Source organism: Canis lupus, chromosome 10 (assembly GCF_011100685.1).
Source record: "Canis lupus familiaris isolate Mischka breed German Shepherd chromosome 10, alternate assembly UU_Cfam_GSD_1.0, whole genome shotgun sequence".
NCBI classification, from domain to species: Eukaryota; Metazoa; Chordata; class Mammalia; order Carnivora; family Canidae; genus Canis; species Canis lupus.
In genome coordinates this window covers 601,431-620,742 of record NC_049231.1, presented here as the reverse complement: position 1 = coordinate 620,742, position 19,312 = coordinate 601,431, and the positions used below count along the sequence as shown (strand labels likewise).

At 45.6% G+C, this 19,312-nt stretch overlaps 1 protein-coding gene across 1 annotated transcript; it reads left to right on the top strand.

Annotated features, from left to right (window-relative positions):
* The first annotated feature begins 1,932 nt into the window (after nt 1-1,932).
* Nucleotides 1,933-17,381, top strand: PYM1 (PYM homolog 1, exon junction complex associated factor). The gene is made up of 3 exons (XM_038549602.1): nt 1,933-2,349; nt 15,761-15,854; nt 16,438-17,381. Exons 1-3 carry the CDS (start codon nt 2,316-2,318, stop codon nt 16,919-16,921), a joined length of 612 nt encoding a protein of 203 aa, XP_038405530.1. The 5' UTR covers nt 1,933-2,315; the 3' UTR covers nt 16,922-17,381.
* The last annotated feature ends 1,931 nt before the right edge of the window (nt 17,382-19,312 follow it).

Here is a 19,312-nt window from a genome sequence, read left to right as displayed (position 1 = left end):
CATATGACTTGTGTTTTACACTCCATCATCCTTGGATATGTCTCTACTTGAAGTTAAATTGCTCCTATTGAGCCTTTTTTTTTTTTTTTTTTTTTTTTGAGACTTCAAATTGGGGCATGGGGTGATCTCTCTAATAAGGAATAGGATGAAATCAGTCATACTCTAGGGTTCTTTGTGTCTTCTTTAGGATCTGTGCTCCATCAAACTTCCTCAGTTATTGGTGGGGGTGGGAGGGGAAGAAAGGCCAAGAAACATCTAAGGAGGAGGCGTATAATGTCTACTGTTCCAGGTGCTCATTTCTTTAATCAACCACATCATAAAAATCAGAAAGAAAGAAACCGCAGTGAACAAAGGGAAAGGAAAAAACAACAGCCTTGTTCTCCCCAGCCTCTTCTTTCTCCTCTTCCTTCTCAGGGTGTGTGTATGGTGGGGGTAGGGGGGTCACATCCGGGGCCCAGGGTTGGGACCCAGGCAGGTCTGCTGGGCACATAATAGCACAATTGAGTTTCACTTCCTGTCAACCCCCGAGCTGAGGCAAGATGTTTGGGGGCACAAGGAGGGGCCTAGGGTTGGTGACTTTAGGATTCTCTCTTGCAGAAAGGTCCATTGATCCATGCATCCCTCTAGTTAAAGGCTTCATTACGCATTCTCACCTCTAATAATCATTAATAACAAGACTAAGGACAAGATGCTGACCCAGTGAGGCTGAAGCCCAATTGTTGCAAGAGAGCAGGGGTTGGGGCACCTGGGTAGCTCAGTGGTTGGACGTCAGCCTTGGGCTTGGGTCGTTATCTGGGCATCCTGTGTCTCTGCCTCTTTATGTCTCTCATAAATAAAATAAATACAGTTAAAAAAAAAAAAAAGACAGCAGGGATTAAGAATGGCAGTGTTAGGGATCCCTGGGTGGCACAGCGGTTTGGCGCCTGCCTTTGGCCCAGGGCGCGATCCTGGAGACCCGGGATCGAATCCCACGTCGGGCTCCCGGTGCATGGAGCCTGCTTCTCCTTCTGCCTATGTCTCTGCCTCTCTCTCTCTCTCTCTCTCTGTGACTATCATAAATAAATAAAAAAAATTAAAAAAAATATTTAAAAGAATGGCAGTGTTAGAACATTGGGAATAACTGTGTATTGAGTGCCAATCAGTGCTTAAGTGAATCTTTTAAAAATTTTTATTTATGTATTCACGAGAGACACAGAGACCCAGGCAGAGGGAGAAGCAGGCTCCCTGCAGGAAGCCCGGCGCGGGACTCGATCCTGGGACCCCGGGGTCGCGCCCTGAGCCGAGGCAGACGCCCAACCGCAGAGCCACCCGGGCGCCCCTAAATGGGTCTATTTGGGACCTTCTGAGCGGGGCCTCTGGTGCGAGACAGGAAGGTGGAGGAGGGGATGGACGACAAGCGACGACCTGAGAAAAGTTCAAAGCTTCCTATCAAAGTTTTAGGAAGTTAGGCAGTGCTCTCGCCTCTCTCAAGCGCGTGCGGCCTAGTGTCGGAGGTAGGCCCTGAGGCCGGGCCCTCGCGGTGCAGGGGACGTTAACGTAGCGTAGTCCGTAGCCCGAAGCGGGGGCCTGGGGGTCAAAGATCCGCAGGGAAGGGCAGCGCAGCGGGAGCGCGGAGCCAAGCCCCAGGAGAGGAGCCTGCCGCCGGCCGCTCCCGGGCTGCGGGGCGACCTCTGGGTCCCTCCGGGGAGCGGGAGGCACCGGCCGGCGGGCGGAGGGAGGGGCCCTGCACGCGGCCGGCTCCAGCTCGAGGCCCGGCGCCCAGACCTGCGCCAGGTTAATGAGACTCTAAGTGGCTCCGCCCAGAGGCCTCCGCCCTGCCCTCCGACCCCGGGGCCGGCCCGAGGAGGCCGCCGGGCCGGCCGGGGATCTCGGCGGCAGCCCGGGCCGTGCGGGGCCGAGCGGGCGGCCCCCGACAAGGCCGGGCAGCCGGTGCGCGCCCGAGGCCCCGGGGCCCGGGGGCAGGGTCCGGCCTGACCCCTCTACCGGCCCGCGCTCCGGGTGCCGGTGGGCCTTGCCCCTCTTCCCCGAAGGCCCCGGACGGACGGAGGGGCCGAGCCCCGGAACTTCTCTCACACGGACCAGGCGCCCGATATTGGTATCACTGGCCCTACTAGAGCCTCCGGCTTTTATTTTATTCAAGTCTTTAGCTTCTAGCTGCCTTTAGTCTTCAGCTTCTCCGCCGCCTCCGTCCACGAAATGGTGCACTCTCCCTTTAAGACTAAAATGGTGGCTGGCTGCGATCTGGACTCCACTTCCGGTGGGGAGGGGGGCGGGACCCCAGCCCGCTCACGCCGGAAGTGGTTTGCGTTTTCAAGATGGCGACTCCCTATGTAACTGACGAGACCGGCGGTGAGTGCGGGAGGCGCGGAGCCGCTTCTCCCCGGGCTCTCGGGGCAGGGGTTCGGACTTGGAAAGGGGTCTGTGCCCCGCCCATCTCGGGGCCCCTCCTTTTGCCCCGCCCTCCGGACCGCCTTCCCCATTCATCCTCTCCTGTGGGGTGTCACCTGCGCCCCCTTCTGGTCTCGCGTTTGGGGGTCCCTGCTTCCGGTCACCCAGACCCTGGGGTCCTTCAGTGAGGTCCCTGCTCCAGGACCCTCCTAGGCCCATAGCTTTCCTCCAGCAGCTGGAGATCCCATATCTCTCTTGGCTGCTCCAGGTGTGGGAACTCCTATACTCTCAGTTCCCTCCAATTCCAGCTTTACTCCGGCTCCCCTCCCCCACCTGGCAGCTGTACCTGCCCTGTGCCCTACCCCAGCCCCGTCTTGGTTCTCTTCCTCGAAGCTCTATCTGTTAAAGACCTCTTCGTTGCCATAGAGTGCTTTTTCCATTCTCTCCCTCGCCTTCATTTTTGGGTCACTGAGGTTCAGAGGTGTGAAGGGAAGAGGAATCGAGTATAACTTTCAGCTTGAGTTTTCTTCTTGATGGCATCACCCTTCTGTACCTTCTCTGGTGGTGGTGGTGATAAAAGTCGAGGGAGCTGAGGTGGAAGAAGGCAAACAGGAGGTGTCTAAGTGGCCTCTCAAGCCCTGTGACAAGTTCATAGAAGCCACGATTCTGGCTAGAGAAGAGTTTCCGGCCTGGCTGGTGGAGATGCTGAGGTGTATGGAGGTTGATGTGTTGAAAACTGGAAGTCAGTATTTTCATTTTGGTTTTGTCCCATCCTGATTTCCTCATCTTTAGAAAAATGTGCCTAGGAATATCTACCTAGTGACGATCAAGTAAGATAGCATATGTGAAAGCAATTTATAAAAAGCTGTACAAGGCTAGGTGTTACTGGTTTTTGTGGCCTTGGCTGTGTACATGCAGTCTCTTGTAGACGTGACACTGTGTGTGCTGCTGTGCTCTGAATTGTGCCCTTTATGCTTCTTGCTTTGCTACTTTCCATGTTCCTTAGGTCTCAGCCCACCTCTCCTGTGGTATCTTATGACAAGCCGGGTCTCTGCTACTTGTCTCCAGCCTCACATTTCAAAGTGGTGCACAGAACCTCTTCTGTTCTCTACAGAAGATCCTTCTTCTACTGGCTCCTTTTAATGTGAGCTTTGAAAATATTACTTACTGTTCAGTGTGCTTTTCTTTATTCAACTATTTTCTTAAAACCTATTTCACAAAAATCCAGATACCACATTTCACTCTACTCGCCCACTAAGAGTTATCTTCTGTTCTCTGACTATGTAGAAGAGAAGGAATAGCACTGCTTTTTTTTTTTTTACTTTGTCTTACTACTTCCAGATCATTGACCTACCACTGTCATTCTAATCTTTGTGGAAGGTATTGCCATGCAATTATAGCATTTTCTCTAAAATCTCAGGGCCATCATTTATTGCCCATAAGGACCCAGACCTGTTGCATCACTTTTTTCTCCACTGTGTTTCTTGCTCTTTTTTTTTTAAAGATTTATTTATTTATTTATTTATTTATTTATTTATTTATTTATTTATTTATGATAGACATAGAGAGAGAGAGAGAGAGAGGCAGAGACACAGGAGGAGGGAGAAGCAGGCTCCATGTTGGGAGCCCGACGCGGGACTCGATCCCAGGACTCCAGGATCGCGCCCTGGGCCAAAGGCAGGCGCCAAACCGCTGAGCCACCCAGGGATCCCCTGTTTCTTGCTCTTATTCTCAGTATCTCCAGCATCTTTGAAATATTCTGGTCTTATAGTTCCTCAGCACAAGATGGTTGACTTTCCTTTGTGGTTTTTTTTGTTGTTGTTTTGTTTTTGTTTTCCTTTTTTTTAAAGCTTTATTTTTTTTTTAATTTTTATTTATTTATGATAGTCACACAGAGAGAGAGAGAGAGGCAGAGACACAGGCAGAGGGAGAAGCAGGCTCCATGCACCGGGAGTCCGACGTGGGATTCAATCCTGGGTCCCCAGGATCGTGCCCTGGGCCAAAGGCAGGCGCTAAACCGCTGCGCCACCCAGGGATCCCTGTTTTTGTTTTCCTGAGCCCAGCTGAAAGCTTGCACTCAGGACCCTGAGATCAAGACCTGAGCTGAGATCAAAAGTTGGCGGCTTAACCAACTGAACCACCCAGGCGCCTCTCCTTTGTATTTTTAACGTAGCTACACATCAGGGGCGCCTGGGTGGCTCAGTCAGTTAAGTGACTGAGTTTTGGTTTTAGTTCAGGTCGTGATCTCAGGGTCATGAGATCCAGCCCCACGTTGAGCTCTGAACTCAGCACGTAGTCTGCTTGTCTTTCTCCCTCTGCTTCTCCCTCTGCTTGCTATCTCTCTCTCTCTCAAATAAATGGATAAAATTTAAAAAAATAAATAAAGTAGGTCCACATCAGAATCGCTACAATTAAGACCTACTCTGTAACACCACTTCCCCTTGAGATGATGCTCTCCGTTACTTACTTTAGCCTCCCACCAGTTACCTTTTTCACTATTTCATATCCAGAGAATCTGCTTTTTGCCCGTCTTAGGTTCTTGACCTTTCCCATTTGATCGCATCTACCAGTACCTTCATGACTACCTTTGAAGCTGCTCTGCTAGACCTTGGTGACTAGCCACTTTGATACTATCTTCATTGCTTTTCCTCATTTATTTTGAACTTCTATACTTAGCAAGCACTTCTGTTATCTTGAATCATACTCATCACCTATTTTCTTGGCTTCTACGCACATGGCTAGAGAAAAAGTGCAAAACTAGCACATTCAGTGTAATATAACTTAGTGTTAACTTCTGCCAAGATCCCGGCTTCTCTCCAATTCTTTTTTCTTGGTTTGCTTACATTCTACCGTGGCTCTTTCCCCCAACTTTTTCCAGCGTTCTGTGACCCTCCCTTTTAATTCTCTCTCCTATGGCAGATGGCTTCACTTTTTTTCCCCCACTTTCTATTTCACTGAAGCATCAAGGCCTGTCATTTTTGTTTCTTTCTGTTCACAGCCTGATTTCTTGAATATCAGGTCTACACATACTGTTTTCATTTCCTTACTGCTTATTTGTCCCTTAATTCTTTACAGTTTTGTTAAATTTAGTCTGCCCAAAATTGATATAATTTTTTCCTTCTTTATTTCTGTTAGTGACATCCTTGTCCTAGCCAACCCCAAATCAACTTTCTGCACCATCTCTCTCGTTTTAATTTTAAATAGACTTTATTTTTTAGAACAGTATTAGATTTATAGAAAACTTGAGAAGATGATACAGACAATTCCCATATATGCTACACTCAGTTTCCCTTGTTATTAACATCTTAACCTTACATTAGTATGGTACCATTATTACAATCACTGAGCCAATATTGATACATTACTATTAACCAGAGTCTATACATTATTCAGGTTTCCTAGGTTTTTTTTTTTTTTTTCTTTTTAAGATTTTTATTTATTTATTCATGAGAGACAGACAGGGAGAGCGAGGCAGAGATCCAGGCAGAGGGAGAAGCAGGCTCCATGCAGGGAGCCCAACGTGGGACTCGATCCTGGATCTCCAGGATCAGGCTCTGGGGTAAAAGTGGTGCTAAACTGCTGAGCCACCCGGGCTACCCAGGTTTCCTAGTTTTTACCTAATTTTCTTTCCTGTCCCAGCTTCCCATCCCAAATACCACATTACTTTTACTTCTCATGTCTCCTTAAGCTCCTATTGGCTGTGACAGTTTCTCAGACTTTCCTTGTTTTTGATGACCTTGACAGTGCTGAGGAGTACTAGTCAAGTATTTTATAGGATGCCTCTGTTTGTAATGTGGCTGATATTTTTCTCATGATTAGACTGGGCTTATGTGTTTTTGTGGTACAACTGCAAAGGAAAAGTTACGTTTTCATCATATCAAGGGTATGTGTCATGATTTTTTTTGCTATTGATTCTGACTGATCACCTGGCTGAAGTAGTGTTTGTAAGGTTTTTCCACTGTAAAGTTACCCTTATTTTTATTCTCTTTTCATACTATCGTCTATAAGAAAGGCTCTCTATTCACAACTCGCACACTTAAAGTGTAGGAAGTTATGCTTCCTTCTTAAAGATGGAGTATTTACATATGTTATTTGGAATTTTTCTGCAGATTTATGTCTTCTCCATTGACTTATTCAGTCATTTATTTATAGAAATAGGGACATTGGGTTATACTCCAATACTATTTGCTTTATTGCTTAAATGTTCCAGCTTTGGGAATTGGGAGCTCTTTCAGTTGGCCCTGTGTCCTTTTGACATACCCCCAACAGTGTAGGTTTTTGTTTTTATTTTTTTTTTTAGCTCTAACTTACTTTCTCGCATTAGAAGATGCTCCAGGCTTGTCTTTTAGATTTCCTGTCTTGGTCCTAGAATCAGCCATTTCTCCCAAGGATCCCCTGTTCCTTTTACTGGAGAATGGTATGAAGAAACCAAGATCAGGGGTGTCTGGGTGGCTCAGGTGGTTAAGCATCTGCCTTCGGCTCAGGTCATGATCCCAGGGTCCTGGGATCAAGCCCCGCATCAGCTCCCCGCTCAGAGGGGAGTCTGCTTCTCCCTCTCCCTCTGCCCATCCCCCCACCACCTTGTTCATGCTTGCTCTGTCACTCTCTCAAATAAATAAATAAAATCTTAAAAAAAAAAAGAAAACCAAGATCAGAGCAGTAGGTATCTTTGTTGTGTTTGTTACTCTTTGTTGCATCATCTTTTATTCCTCTCGTTCCCCATCCTCTGACACACACCAGTTGTCAAAATGTCATTCTTCTATTCCTACTGCCATTATTCTTATCCCATCTTCAGTACTTGTCAGCCTGCTGGCCTTGAGAATTTTAAGCTTTGGGAATTTAAGCCTTAGTTTTTTCTCATCAATTAGAATAATAATTCCTACAGACATAGGATTTTTGTGAGAATTAAAATTAATTAGTTACTTTTTAAAAAGATTTTATTTATTCATGAGAGACACAGAGAAGGAGAGAGAGAGAGAGGCAGAGACACAGGCAGAGGGAGAAGCAGGCTCCCCGCAGGGAGCCTGGTGTGGGACTTGATCCCCTGTATCGTGTCCTGAGCTGGAAGGCAGATGCTCAACCACTCAACCACTCAACCACTGAGCCACTCAGGAGTCCCTGAAATAATTTTTTTAAAGATTTTATTTATAAGTAATCTCTATCCACAGTTTGAGGTTGGAACTTGCAACCCCGAGACCAAGAATCACATGCTTTACTGACTGAGCCAGCCAGGCGCCCCTCTTTATTTATTAATTTGAATTAATTACAGCCTTCTATGGGCCAGGCCCTTTGCCTTAGAGATCAAAGACAAAGTCTCTATTCTCAAGGAAGTACACAATTTTGTTCATCGTTAGCATAATAAAGCCAAAACAGGTGCCGTGCACAAAGGTATTGCACAAAGGGTTACTTCTAACCTGGTTTAGGGTGGAAAGGTCAGGGAAGACTTGACTGAGTTTATACTCGAACTTGGCCTTTAAAGACCAATAGGAATTAACTAAGATAATAATCAAGGAAAGTCTATTCCAGGCCAAAAGAAGCAAAGCAAAAAAGCATAAATAATAAGAGACACAGGTCTGGTGAGATTTGTGAATATTTCAGTGGTTGGAGTAGAGTATGAGTGACTTGGTGCTGAGAGACTGGACACTAACAAGGCCTTTTATGTGTGGTCCTCTCCTACTTGTAAATACCCTGAAGGCAATAGGAATACAGAAAGGATTTTTTTTTAAGATTTTATTTATTTATTCATGAAAGACAGAGAGAGAGAGAGAGAGAGAAAGAGGCAGAGACACATGCAGGGAGCCTGATGTGGGACTCGATACCGATATGGGACTCGATACCTGGTCTCCAGGATCATGCCCTGGGCCGAAGGCGGGCGCTAAACCGCTGAGCCACCCAGGTGTCCCCAGAAAGGATTTTAAGCGGGGTCCTGACTAGTCTGATTTGTCCCTTTGTGTCGTCCCATAGGCCTGAAATACTTCCTTTCTTGCCATTTCTCATAACCACACCCCCCACCTCTACCTGCCTAAATCCTGCTTATCTTTCAAAGATCACAACAGGTCCCTGCCCTCCACAAAATCTTTATAAATCACCAGGTCAAAGGTAATTTCACTCTCTATTTTGTACCCATTCTCCAAGCCATTTAGGTTTGAAACCTAAAATGAGATTCTTTTTTTAAAACATTATATCTTTGGGGCACCTGCATGGCTCGGTTGGTTAAGCATCTGCCTTTGGCTCAGGTCGTGGTCTCAGGGTCCTGGGATGGAGCCCTGCCCCCACCCCCAGGCGTTCTACTCAGTGGGGAGTCTGCTTCCTCTTTCTCTGTCCCTCCCCCACCTCGTGTGTGCTCTTTCTCAAATAAATAAAATCTCTCTCTTTTTTAAAAGATTTTATTTATTTATGAGAGACAAACAGAGAGAGGCAGAGACATAGGCAGAGGGAGAAGCAGGCTCCATGCAGGGAACCCGACGTGGGACTCGATCTCGGGTCTCCAGGATCAGGCCCTGGGCCGAAGGCGGTGCTAAACCGCTGAACCACCAGGGCTGCCCTCAAATAAAATCTAAACAAAACAAAACTAGAGTGACTATAAAGTTTTTAAAAAAAGATTTTATCTTGAAATAATTTGCACACCCAGCATAGAGCTTAAACTCAACAACTCGAGATCTAGAATTGCATGCTCCACCGACTAAGCCACCCAGGTGCCCCAAATGAGATATTTTTAAAACCCACAATAAAATAACATTAATGTGCATTCTTAAAAAGAAAGAATATTTATAATCTAATCACCTGACTTCATATTGCACATTCTTGTCTGAAATTAAAAATATGTATAACAGGGAGCCCCGGTAGCCCTGCGGTTTGTCACCGCCTTCGGTCTGGGGTGTGTCAGGCTCCCTGCATGGAGCCTGCTTCTCCCTCTGCCTGTGTCTCTGCCTCTCTCTTTCTGTCATGAATAAATAAATAAAAGCTTTTAAAAAATAAATATGCATAACATTTAATGAAATGGTATATTTATATAATTTCATTATGTTTTACATTATGTCATATTATATTATTTAAAATTTTGTTATTTTTAAAAATTATGTCTTTTTAAAGTTTATTGGAGAGCGAGTAAGAGAGAGCACAACTAGGGGGAGGGGTAGAGAGAGTGGCCAACTCCCTGGCTGAGCAGGGAGCCTGACTCCTGGTGCAGGGCTCCACCTGGGACTGGGATCAGGACCTGAGCTGAAGGCAGAGTCTTAACTGAGCCACCCAGGCGCTCAGGTCTCTTTCAAGTTTATTTATTTATTTTTAAGTAACCTCTACACCCAACATGGGATTTGAACTCGTGACCCTGAGACCAAGAGTCACACACTCTTCTGACTGAGCCAGCCAGGCACTCTATTATCATTTTTCATGGATGTATTATACACCATTCCTGTATACCTGGACTTGAAGTTTGCTTTTAATTTTTAGCTCTTTATAGATAATGCCACAATTTTCACCTAATTATCTCTCCCTTTCTTCTTTTTTTTTTTTTTTTTTCCCTTTCTTCTTTTTCTGTTTTTGTGTTTTCCTCTTGGTATATTTCCTTAGTGCTAAATTGTCAAGATTGGAATTACTGAAGGTGTTCAATTATTTTTTACTTTAGCTCCTTACCCCTCCTCAATCAGTGACTTCCCAGGTGTTGTTGATTCTTTGCTAATTCTTTTCTGGCATCAGTCTCTTCCTTTCCCTTTTCACGGTTTCAAACAGTTTTGTCTCTTGTGCCAGGGTTATTGCACCCTTTTTTCCCCTGAGTTCTGAGTCTCCAGTGTTTTCCCTTTCCAATTCACCAATTCATCCTGCCAGATTTCATCCTGCCCTAAAACACTGCTTTGGATAAAAGAGTCATTGATTGGACAAATATTTATTGAATGCATGCCAAGTACCAGATAGCTGGCATTTCAAGGTCTGCACGTTCTTCCCCTCATTTACACCAGCTTTACACCAGCCTTCTGACTCAGCCACTGTCTCCCCAACAGGCCATCTCCATTCCCACGTGTGGTATTTTGTTCAGAATGAACTTCTGTTTAGAATCTATTCTGCCTCCTTGTTCACTTATGAGTTTGACTCTTTTTTTTTATTAAGATTTTTATTTATTTATTCATGAGAGACACAGAGAGAGAGGCAGAGACACAGGCAGAGGGAGAAGCAGGCTTCATGCAGGGAGCCTGACGTGGGACTCGATCCCTGGACTCCAGGATCACACCCTGGGCTGAAGTTGGCACTAAACCGCTGAGCCACCCGGGCTGCCCTCTTTCTTTTTTTTTTTTTTTTTTTTTTTTTTAATTTTTATTTATTTATGATAGTCACACAGAGAGAGAGAGGCAGAGACATAGGCAGAGGGAGAAGTAGGCTCCATGCACCGGGAGCCCGACGTGGGATTCGATTCCGGGTCTCCAGGATCGCGCCCTGGGCCAAAGGCAAGCGCCAAACCGCTGTGCCACCAGGGATCCCTGACTCTTTCTTTAAAGCCCAACTCCAGTCAGTCCCCTTCCATGAAGCCTCAGCTTTTTCATTCTTCAGTTTATACTCCAAACTATTGCATTTAGGCAAGCAGTATGCTCAGTGCCTCTCTCTCATTCACCAGAAAAACTTCAAATTCCTTGACCTGGTGTTTAAGGTTTTCCAGGATCTAACCCCGTTTTTTATTATTTCCTAACAGGAACTATCTGATTCACTTGGATTCCTCTTACTTTCTGTTCTATAAATACTCCATGCCCCTTCCACATCCGTGCCTTTCTTTGCCTGCTTGTCCTTTGTCCCATCGCTTCTACCTGTCAGATCTTAACTATTTTCTTTAATTTTTTTTTTTTTTTAGTTTTAATATATTAATGATACTTTCATTTTGAACAAAAAGCCAGTTCATGGAACAATATATAATCCATGTGGAAGGCCCTGGACTTGACTTTTTCTTTTTCAAAACTTTCTTTCTTTTTAAAAACTAATACTTAAAAAAATAAAAAAACACATGGGGCACCAGGCTGGCTCAGTTGGTGGAGCATGTGACTTCCTCTCAGGGTTGTGAGTTCAAGCCCCACATTGGCTGTGGAGCCTACTTTAAAAAAACAAAAAAACAGGGCAGCCCCGGTGGCTCGGCGGTTTGGCGCCACCTTCGGTCCAGGGTGTGATCCTGAAGGCCTTGGGGTCGAGTCCCATGTCAGGCTCCCTGCATGAAGCCTGCTTCTCCCTCTGCCTGTGTCTCTGCCTCTCTCCCTCTCTCTCTCTGTGTCTCTCATGAATAAATAAATGAAATCTTAAAAAAAATAAAAAATAAAAAAAAAACAAAAAACCACACAAAACATAATACAACATATATATGTATATATAAGATTCTTAAAAACACTAATGGTATAAATAAAGATATCTATGAAGGTAGCAAGTATATATATTGATGGTTAATGGTTTCTATTACTGCTTCTAGATTACCCCTCTTAAGATAACTGCATTAAAAGCTTGGTATCTTGGTATGTGTCCTTCCATACCCTTCTCCTCGCCCTGTGCTCAGACCAAATGGACTGTTAAGTGCTGCTTCTTGCCCCCCACAAGACTGGGAGCATACCTTATGCCAGCAGTTCTCAAAATGTTGTCTAGGACCCTTGGGGGTTCCCTAAGAGACTGTCAGGAGGACTGCAAACATAACTTTTTTTTTTTTTTTAACTTTTTATTATATACTAATGCTAATTGCCTTTTTTGCTGGGTTGACATTTGCTTTAAGGGTGCAAAATCAAAGGCGGGTAAAACTGCTGGCCTCTTAGCACCAATCAAGCTGGTTGCACCAAGCTCCCACTCCTTGTGCTCTTCACTACTAGGTGCTTGCAGTAAATAATGTCAGTTTCACTTAAGAATATCCTTGATTGGGATCCCTGGGTGGCGCAGCAGTTTGACGCCTGCCTTTGGCCCAAGGCGCGATCCTGGAGACCCGGGATCGAATCCCACATCGGGCTCCCGGTGCATGGAGCCTGCTTCTCCCTCTGCCTATGTCTCTGCCTCTCTCTCTTTCTCTCTCTGTGACTATCATAAATAAATAAAAATTAAAAAAAAAAGAATATCTTTGATTAGGCAATACGATTTACTAATTTTATTTTATTTTTTAAGATTTTATTTATTTATTCATGAGAGAGAGAGAGCGAAGCAGAGACACAGGCAGAGGAAGAAGCAGGCTCCATGTGGGGAGCCCAATGTGGGCCTCGATCTGGGGTCTCCAGGATCACACCCTGCACTGAAGGTGGCGCTAAACCTCTGAGCTACCCAGGCTACCCAGATTTACTAATTTTTTTAAACCCTGGCCCTTGAATACACATCTTACTTTTTTCCAGCTTTATTAAGATATAATCAGCATATAACATTGTGTAGGTTTAAAATGTGCAATGTCATGATTTGACACATGTATATATCATGAAATGTTTACCACAATAAACATTGTGTTATCTAACACATCCTTCACATAATTGCCATTTTGTTGTGAAAGTCTACTCTCCTAGCAGCTTTCAAGTATACAATACAGTTCTGTTGTCAGTGGTTACCATGCTGTACCTTAGATTACCCAGAATTTACTCATTTTGTAACTGAAAGTTACTCTTCTCTGTGGACTAAATGGGAAGCTTGGATGAAACACTGGACTGTACTGAAGTAAGGTGGAGTAGAAGGAAAAGCACTGGCACAATTGTCCACAAGGGGCAAGCTAAACAAGCTTCCTTTTCATGGAACACCACTTTTACTTAAAAGAACCACTGACAGGGCAGCCCGGGTGGCGCAGCGGTTTAGCACCGCCTTCAGCCCAGGGCCTGATCCTGGAGACCTGGGATCAAGTCCCATGTCGGGCTCCCTGCATGGAGCCTGCTTCTCCCTCTGCCTGTGTCTCTGCCTCTCTCTCTGTGTCTGTGTCTCTCATGAGTAAATAAAATCTTTAAAAAAAAAAAAAAAAAAGAACCACTGACAAACTAGTGATTGAGAACCGGGTATCTGATAGGCATTTTCCTGAAAGTGAAGGAACGAAACCTGTCATTTGAAAGAAAATTGACTGACAGTATTTGTTGCCAATGGTAAAATCCCAAACCTTCAAGTAAAAATTAGAATTCTGGAAAACTTGTATTTGCCATTGTTATCTTGACAGCTTGCTTCCCAGTAAAGACTTTCCTGACAAGATTAACAGATATGGGTGTGTTTTTTTTAAAAAGATTTATTTATTTATTTTAGAGAGCAAGAGAGCAGGAGGGGCAGAGAGAGAGGCAGAGAGAATCTCGAAACCAAGAGTTTAACCAATGCTTAACCAGTTAAGCATTAAACCAGATGCTTAACTGACTGCACCACCCAGGCACCTTGTTTTTTTTTTTTGTTTGTTTGTTTGAGATTTATTTATTTGGGAGATTATGGGGGGCTGGGGTAGAGGGGGAGAATCTTAAGCAGACTCCCTCACATATGGCTCCATCCCAGGACACCGAGGTCACATCCTGAGCCCAAACCAAGAGTTGGGCACTTAATCGACTGAGCCACCCAAGCATCCCTGGGTGTTTTTTTTTTTTTTTTAAGATTGTATTTATTTATTTATGAGAAACACAGGAGAGAGAAAGGCAGAGACAAGAGACACAGGCAGAGGGAGGAGCAGGCTCCATGCAGGGAGCCTGACAGACTCGATCCCGGGTCTCCAGGATCATGCCCTGGGCTGAGGGCAGCGCTAAACTGCTGAGCCACCTGGGCTTCCCTGGGTTGTTTTTTTTTGTTTTGTTTTGTTTTTTAATATTGCATAGTAAAATGGATAATATTTCAAATAAGAGTGGAGGAGGATCCTGAAATAAAAAACTTTGAGGGTAACTACTCTCTACACTGTCCTGCAACTTGCTTTTTCCACTTGGTATATCATGAGCACCATTCAAGCCAGAGTCAGTGCACTTACACCTGACATTTTTTTCCATCACAGCACGGTGTTCCATCATGTGGATGATCAATGTGTACTCAGGGATTCATCTACTGATGGCCACCGAAGTTGCTTTCAGTTTTTGCTACCTTAATGCAGCAACAAACACCCTTTACATATATCCTTGTGTACTGGTACTTTTATATTTGTAGTATGGATTCTTAGAAGTTGATCTGTTTTTCATGACCCATCTTTTATAAGTTTTTTTCAAAGATTTTATTTATTTATTTATTTATTTATTTATTTATTTATTTGAGAGCACACAAGTGGGGAGGAGAGGGAGAAGCATGCTCCCTGCCCAGCAGGGATGGGGTCCATCCCAGGATGCAGGGGTCCATCCCAGGATCTGGGGATCATGACCTGAGCCAAAGGCAGACGCCCAACCGACTAAGCCACCAAGGTGCCCCTTTCATGACCCATCTTACTAAGACTTCCCCTCTCTACATCTCCAGTCATTTCTCCTTCCTACAATTTCTTGTTTTTGCCCCCCTTTGGCCTCTTATTCAGTTATTGCCTTTTGATGTCCCCATGCTATTGTCGTGTTTGTTTGTTTTTTAAACTCTTCCTCTGCCTATCCTATCTTGCCAGCTAGACTAAAAATAGAAAATAGTGTAAAAATAGAAACTCCTGGAGCTCCTGGATCACTCAGTTAACCATCCAACTCTTGGTTTTGGCTTAGGTCATGATCTCAGGGTCATGAGGTCCTTGTGTCAGACTCTGCACTCAGCATGGAGTCGGCTTGAAGATTCTCTTTCTCTATCCCTCCCTCTGTGCTCTCTCTCTAATAAGTAAAATCTGGGCAGCCCCGGTGGCGCAGGGGTTTAGCGCCGCCTGCAGCCCAGAGTGTGATCCTGGAGACCCTGGAGACCCTGGATGGAGTCTCACGTCAGGCTCTCTGCGTGGAGCCTGCTTCTCCCTCTGCCTGTATCTCTGTCTCTCTCTGTCTCTCTGTCTCTCTGTCTCTCTCTGTGTCTCTATGAATAAATAAATAAAATCTTAAAAAAATAAGTAAAATCTTTATTTTATTTTTAGATTTTTATTTATTTATTCATGAGAGACACAGAGAGAGGTAGAGACACAGGCAGAGGGAGAAGCAGGCTCCCTGCAGGGAGTCCGATGCAGGACTCAATCCTATGCCCTGAGCTGAAGACAGACACTCAGCCAATGAGCCACCCAGACGTCCCTAAAATAAGTAAAATCTTTAAAAAAAAAAAAAAAAAGAACTCCTGAGGGCAAGGATGGTGTATGATACAGGGTTTGGGCACTCAGTGAACAATGATGAAAGGCGAATTGATGAGAGAAAAGGATGACTTCATGATTGCATTTGGTGGCTGGATGGGTGCTGAGGAAAGCTGTGTGCATTCATGCATTCTTTCAAATTGAGAACTATTTGAAAATTAGGAAGAGTAACTGTCTAACTTGATTCTGTTTTTGCAGGCAAATATATCGCCTCAACACAACGACCTGACGGGACCTGGCGCAAGCAGCGGAGGGTGAAAGAAGGCTATGTGCCCCAGGAGGAGGTCCCAGTGTGCGTGGTTAGGCGTGAGGAGGGGGTATTTAATAGGGTCTCAACAGAAAAGAAGAATCTTTTGATCCCAAGACCCCAGAAAATGGAAGGAGGGAGCAGCTCTCTGAGAAAGAAGAGGAGATGGGGCTTGGATTCAGAGATGAGCAAGGGGGGTTTAAGTGCCTAGTCCTGTTCCTGTGGCTTCTGTTCATCAGAACATTCAATTAGCATTCCGAAATAGGGAACTTTAAGACCTAGAGACCTTCCCACAGCCTGCAGAACGAGGAAAATTGGACAGAGACCACAGGAGAGGAAGGAAGCAAGAAAGTGAGAGGGTGAAATGATTTCAAAGGTTAAGAAGGGGGACGCCTGGGTAGCTCAGCTGTTGAGCATCTGCCTTCAGCTCAGGGCCTGATCCCAGGTCTGGGGATCGAGTCCCACATCAGGCTCCCCGCGGGGAGCCTGCTTCTCCCTTTTCCTATGTCCGTGTCTCTGTGTGTTTCTCGTGAATAAGTAAATAAAATCTTTAAAAAAAAAGGGGGTTAAGAAGAGAGCTCCAACAGTCAGTGATTCTTTGAAACTGTTGGCCTCTCTTCCCCTGCAGGTATGAGAACAAGTATGTGAAGTTTTTCAAGAGTAAACCGGAACTGCCCCCAGGTCTGAGCCCCGAGGCTACTGCTCCTGTCACCCCATCCAGGCCTGAAGGTGGTGAGCCAGGCCTCTCCAAGACAGCCAAACGCAACCTGAAGCGGAAGGAGAAGCGGCGGCAGCAGCAGGAGAAGGGGGAGGCAGAGGCCTTGAGCCGGACTCTCGAGAAGGTGTCTTTGGGAGAGACTGCCCAACCCCCCAGTGCTCCGCAGGGCTCCCGGGCAGCCCCAGCAGCAGCCTCTGACCAGCCTGACTCAGCCGCCACCACGGAGAAGGCCAAGAAGATAAAAAACCTAAAGAAGAAGCTTCGGCAGGTGGAAGAGCTGCAGCAACGGATCCAGGCTGGGGAAATCAGCCAGCCCAGCAAAGAGCAGCTGGAGAAGCTAGCAAGGAGGAGGGCGCTCGAGGAGGAGCTTGAGGACTTGGAGCTGGGCCTGTGAGGCCTTTGGGGAATAGGGAATGGACTGCAGAACAAACCATGGGGCTCTCTGGGGGCCTGGGGAACGTGGGCAGCAGCAGTCAGGAGGGGTAACCCCCCCAATACTGACTCGCTTCCATCTCTCATGGCCCAACTCCATCCTCCAGAGCCTGGCCTTGCCGTCATTCCTTCCCTCTTCTTCCCAACTCCTATTTTTTGGACTTTTCTCCTTCCCATTCCCAGTGTTGAAAATCTCAGTGACTACCCCAGGTACCTTTGCTGCTGATTTGGGTGTCTTGTTTCAAAGAAAATTGGGTGGGTGGGCATCTCTTGGAGAACTGAGGTCGAGGGTAGGGGGAGTACACCCAAGTCTTGGAGTCTTGGTTCCTGTTCACAGTGTTTATGGGTTATTTCTCCCTCCGTCCCTCGCCTTTTTTTTTTTTTTTTTTTTAAGAACAGAATAAACTCAAGTAGACAACATGCCTGGCCTTGTCCCTCTCTTTTCAGCTTCTAGTAGATGTTTTATCACCTTCAGTTCGGTACAGGAAGACAAGTGTTGGGAGTAATCCCTGCAATTTTTATTTATTTATTATTTATTTATTTATTTATTTTTAAATAAGATTTTATTTATTTATTCATGAGAGACACACAGAGAGAGGCAGAGATACAGGCAGAGGGAGAAGCAGGCTCCCTGCAAGGAGCCCGATGTGGGACTTGACCCCAGGTCCCCAGGATCACACCCTGAGCTGCAGGCGGCACTAAACCGCTGCGCCACCAGGGCTGCCCCTTTATTTTTAATTAATTAATTTATTTATTCATGATAGTCACACACAGAGAGAGAGAGAGAGGGGCAGAGACACAGGCAGAGGGAGAAGCAGGCTCCATGCACCGGGAGCACGACGTGGGATTCGATCCCGGGTCTCCAGGATCGCGCCCTGGGCCAAAGGCAGGCGCTAAACCGCTGTGCCACCCAGGGATCCCCCTGCAATTTTTAGAGATTGTGAGTGTATGACTAAATTCGCAACACTGATTTCTGTATGTTTGCTCAGACTTCAGTGAATATCAATTAGATTATAATGAAAGGAAACTTCAGAACAAATTTAATTTCAAATGTTAATTTACATGTGTCATTCTCATGCTCCAGAGCAATGGGGCCTTTGTACCTCCCTTACTGTTTCTGTCTGGAGCTCTTTTGAAATTTTATCTTGTCAGATGCCACCCTAAGATGGCATTGTGGGACAAACTAATACAAGAAGAGGCATTGACAGCCCAAAAGAGCTGTCACTTAATTTTTACACTGTGATTCACACACCCCCTAACTTAACACCATCTTTCTTTCTAGCCGGCTGCTAGTGCAGAGACCAACGGAGGGGAAGTTCACTGAATGAACTCGGTTGTTTCCATTCTTAGCCCGACTCAGAAGGTCCCACACACTGTGGCCTCGTGTCCTGTCTCCCTCAGCTCAGGCCACACTCTGCTCCAACTCTACCGACTACTTGCTATTCGGTGAATGAGCTTGTTCTCTCTGAGCCTCTGCCTTTTGCCCTTGCGGGGCCCTCTGCCTACAGTACTCCTCCTCACCCCCTCCGCCTCTGCCTCGTCCTTTCTTGGTCTTCGGAGCCCGGCGTTATCCTCGCCAGGAAGACTTCCATTTACTCTCAAATATTAATTTAGGTGTCTCTCCAAACGGGCTTCCTCACTTCGGTTTGTAATGGCGTTTGTTACATTACGTTGCTGTGCTTGTTTACTGTTAGGCCGCCTCTTCATTAGATCATCGCACTCTGGAGCCCTGCTTGATGTTTACCGTCATTGCATCGCAGTGCCCCAAATAGTAAATTCTCAAATAATTGCCTGAAAGAGTAAGGCCACAAGCCATGTGTAGACACAGAAAGCGAGGGATAATTTGTGCCTCGAACAGCTGAACTCAGTTAATGAGGCCTTGCCTGGGCACCTCACTGTGAGTCTAAAAGCTTGAGTTCCCTTGTGTAGGACCCCTAAACAATTGTAAAGATTTTATAAATACGACTTAATTGGCTTAAAAATGGATGTTTGATGTTTTATAAGTTTGGCTGTTTTGGAGGAATCTGTACTTTAAAAACTATTATTAAGGAGAGATTAATTGCTTTGCAAAAGGATTTGCCACAGTAAACCTTTAAATTTCCTGGATCTTAAGTAGTTTGATAGAAGTTTATTTTGATATTTGGGCCCTGCTAGCCATTGTGCCAGTCTGGAGGGATGCAATTATGGATACATTGTAGAACCTTTATTTAAGGAAGCTATTAAGTTGTGTAAATCGCTAATTAAGGGACGCCTCGGGGGCTCAGCAGTTGAGCGTCTGCCTTCCGCTCAGGGTGTGATCCCGGAGTCCTGGGATCGAGTCCCACGTCAGGCTCCCTGTGAGGCGCCTGCTTCT

What these genes read in the sequence shown, in the direction of transcription:
- PYM1 (XM_038549602.1), top strand. Translation starts at nt 2,316, where the DNA reads ATGGCGACTCCCTATGTAACTGACGAGACCGGCG. An exon ending in TGTAACTGACGAGACCGGCG is followed by an intron (nt 2,350 to 15,760) that starts GTGAGTGCGGGA and finishes CTGTTTTTGCAG; the next exon opens with GCAAATATATCGCCTCAACA. An exon ending in CCCCAGGAGGAGGTCCCAGT is followed by an intron (nt 15,855 to 16,437) that starts GTGCGTGGTTAG and finishes CTTCCCCTGCAG; the next exon opens with GTATGAGAACAAGTATGTGA.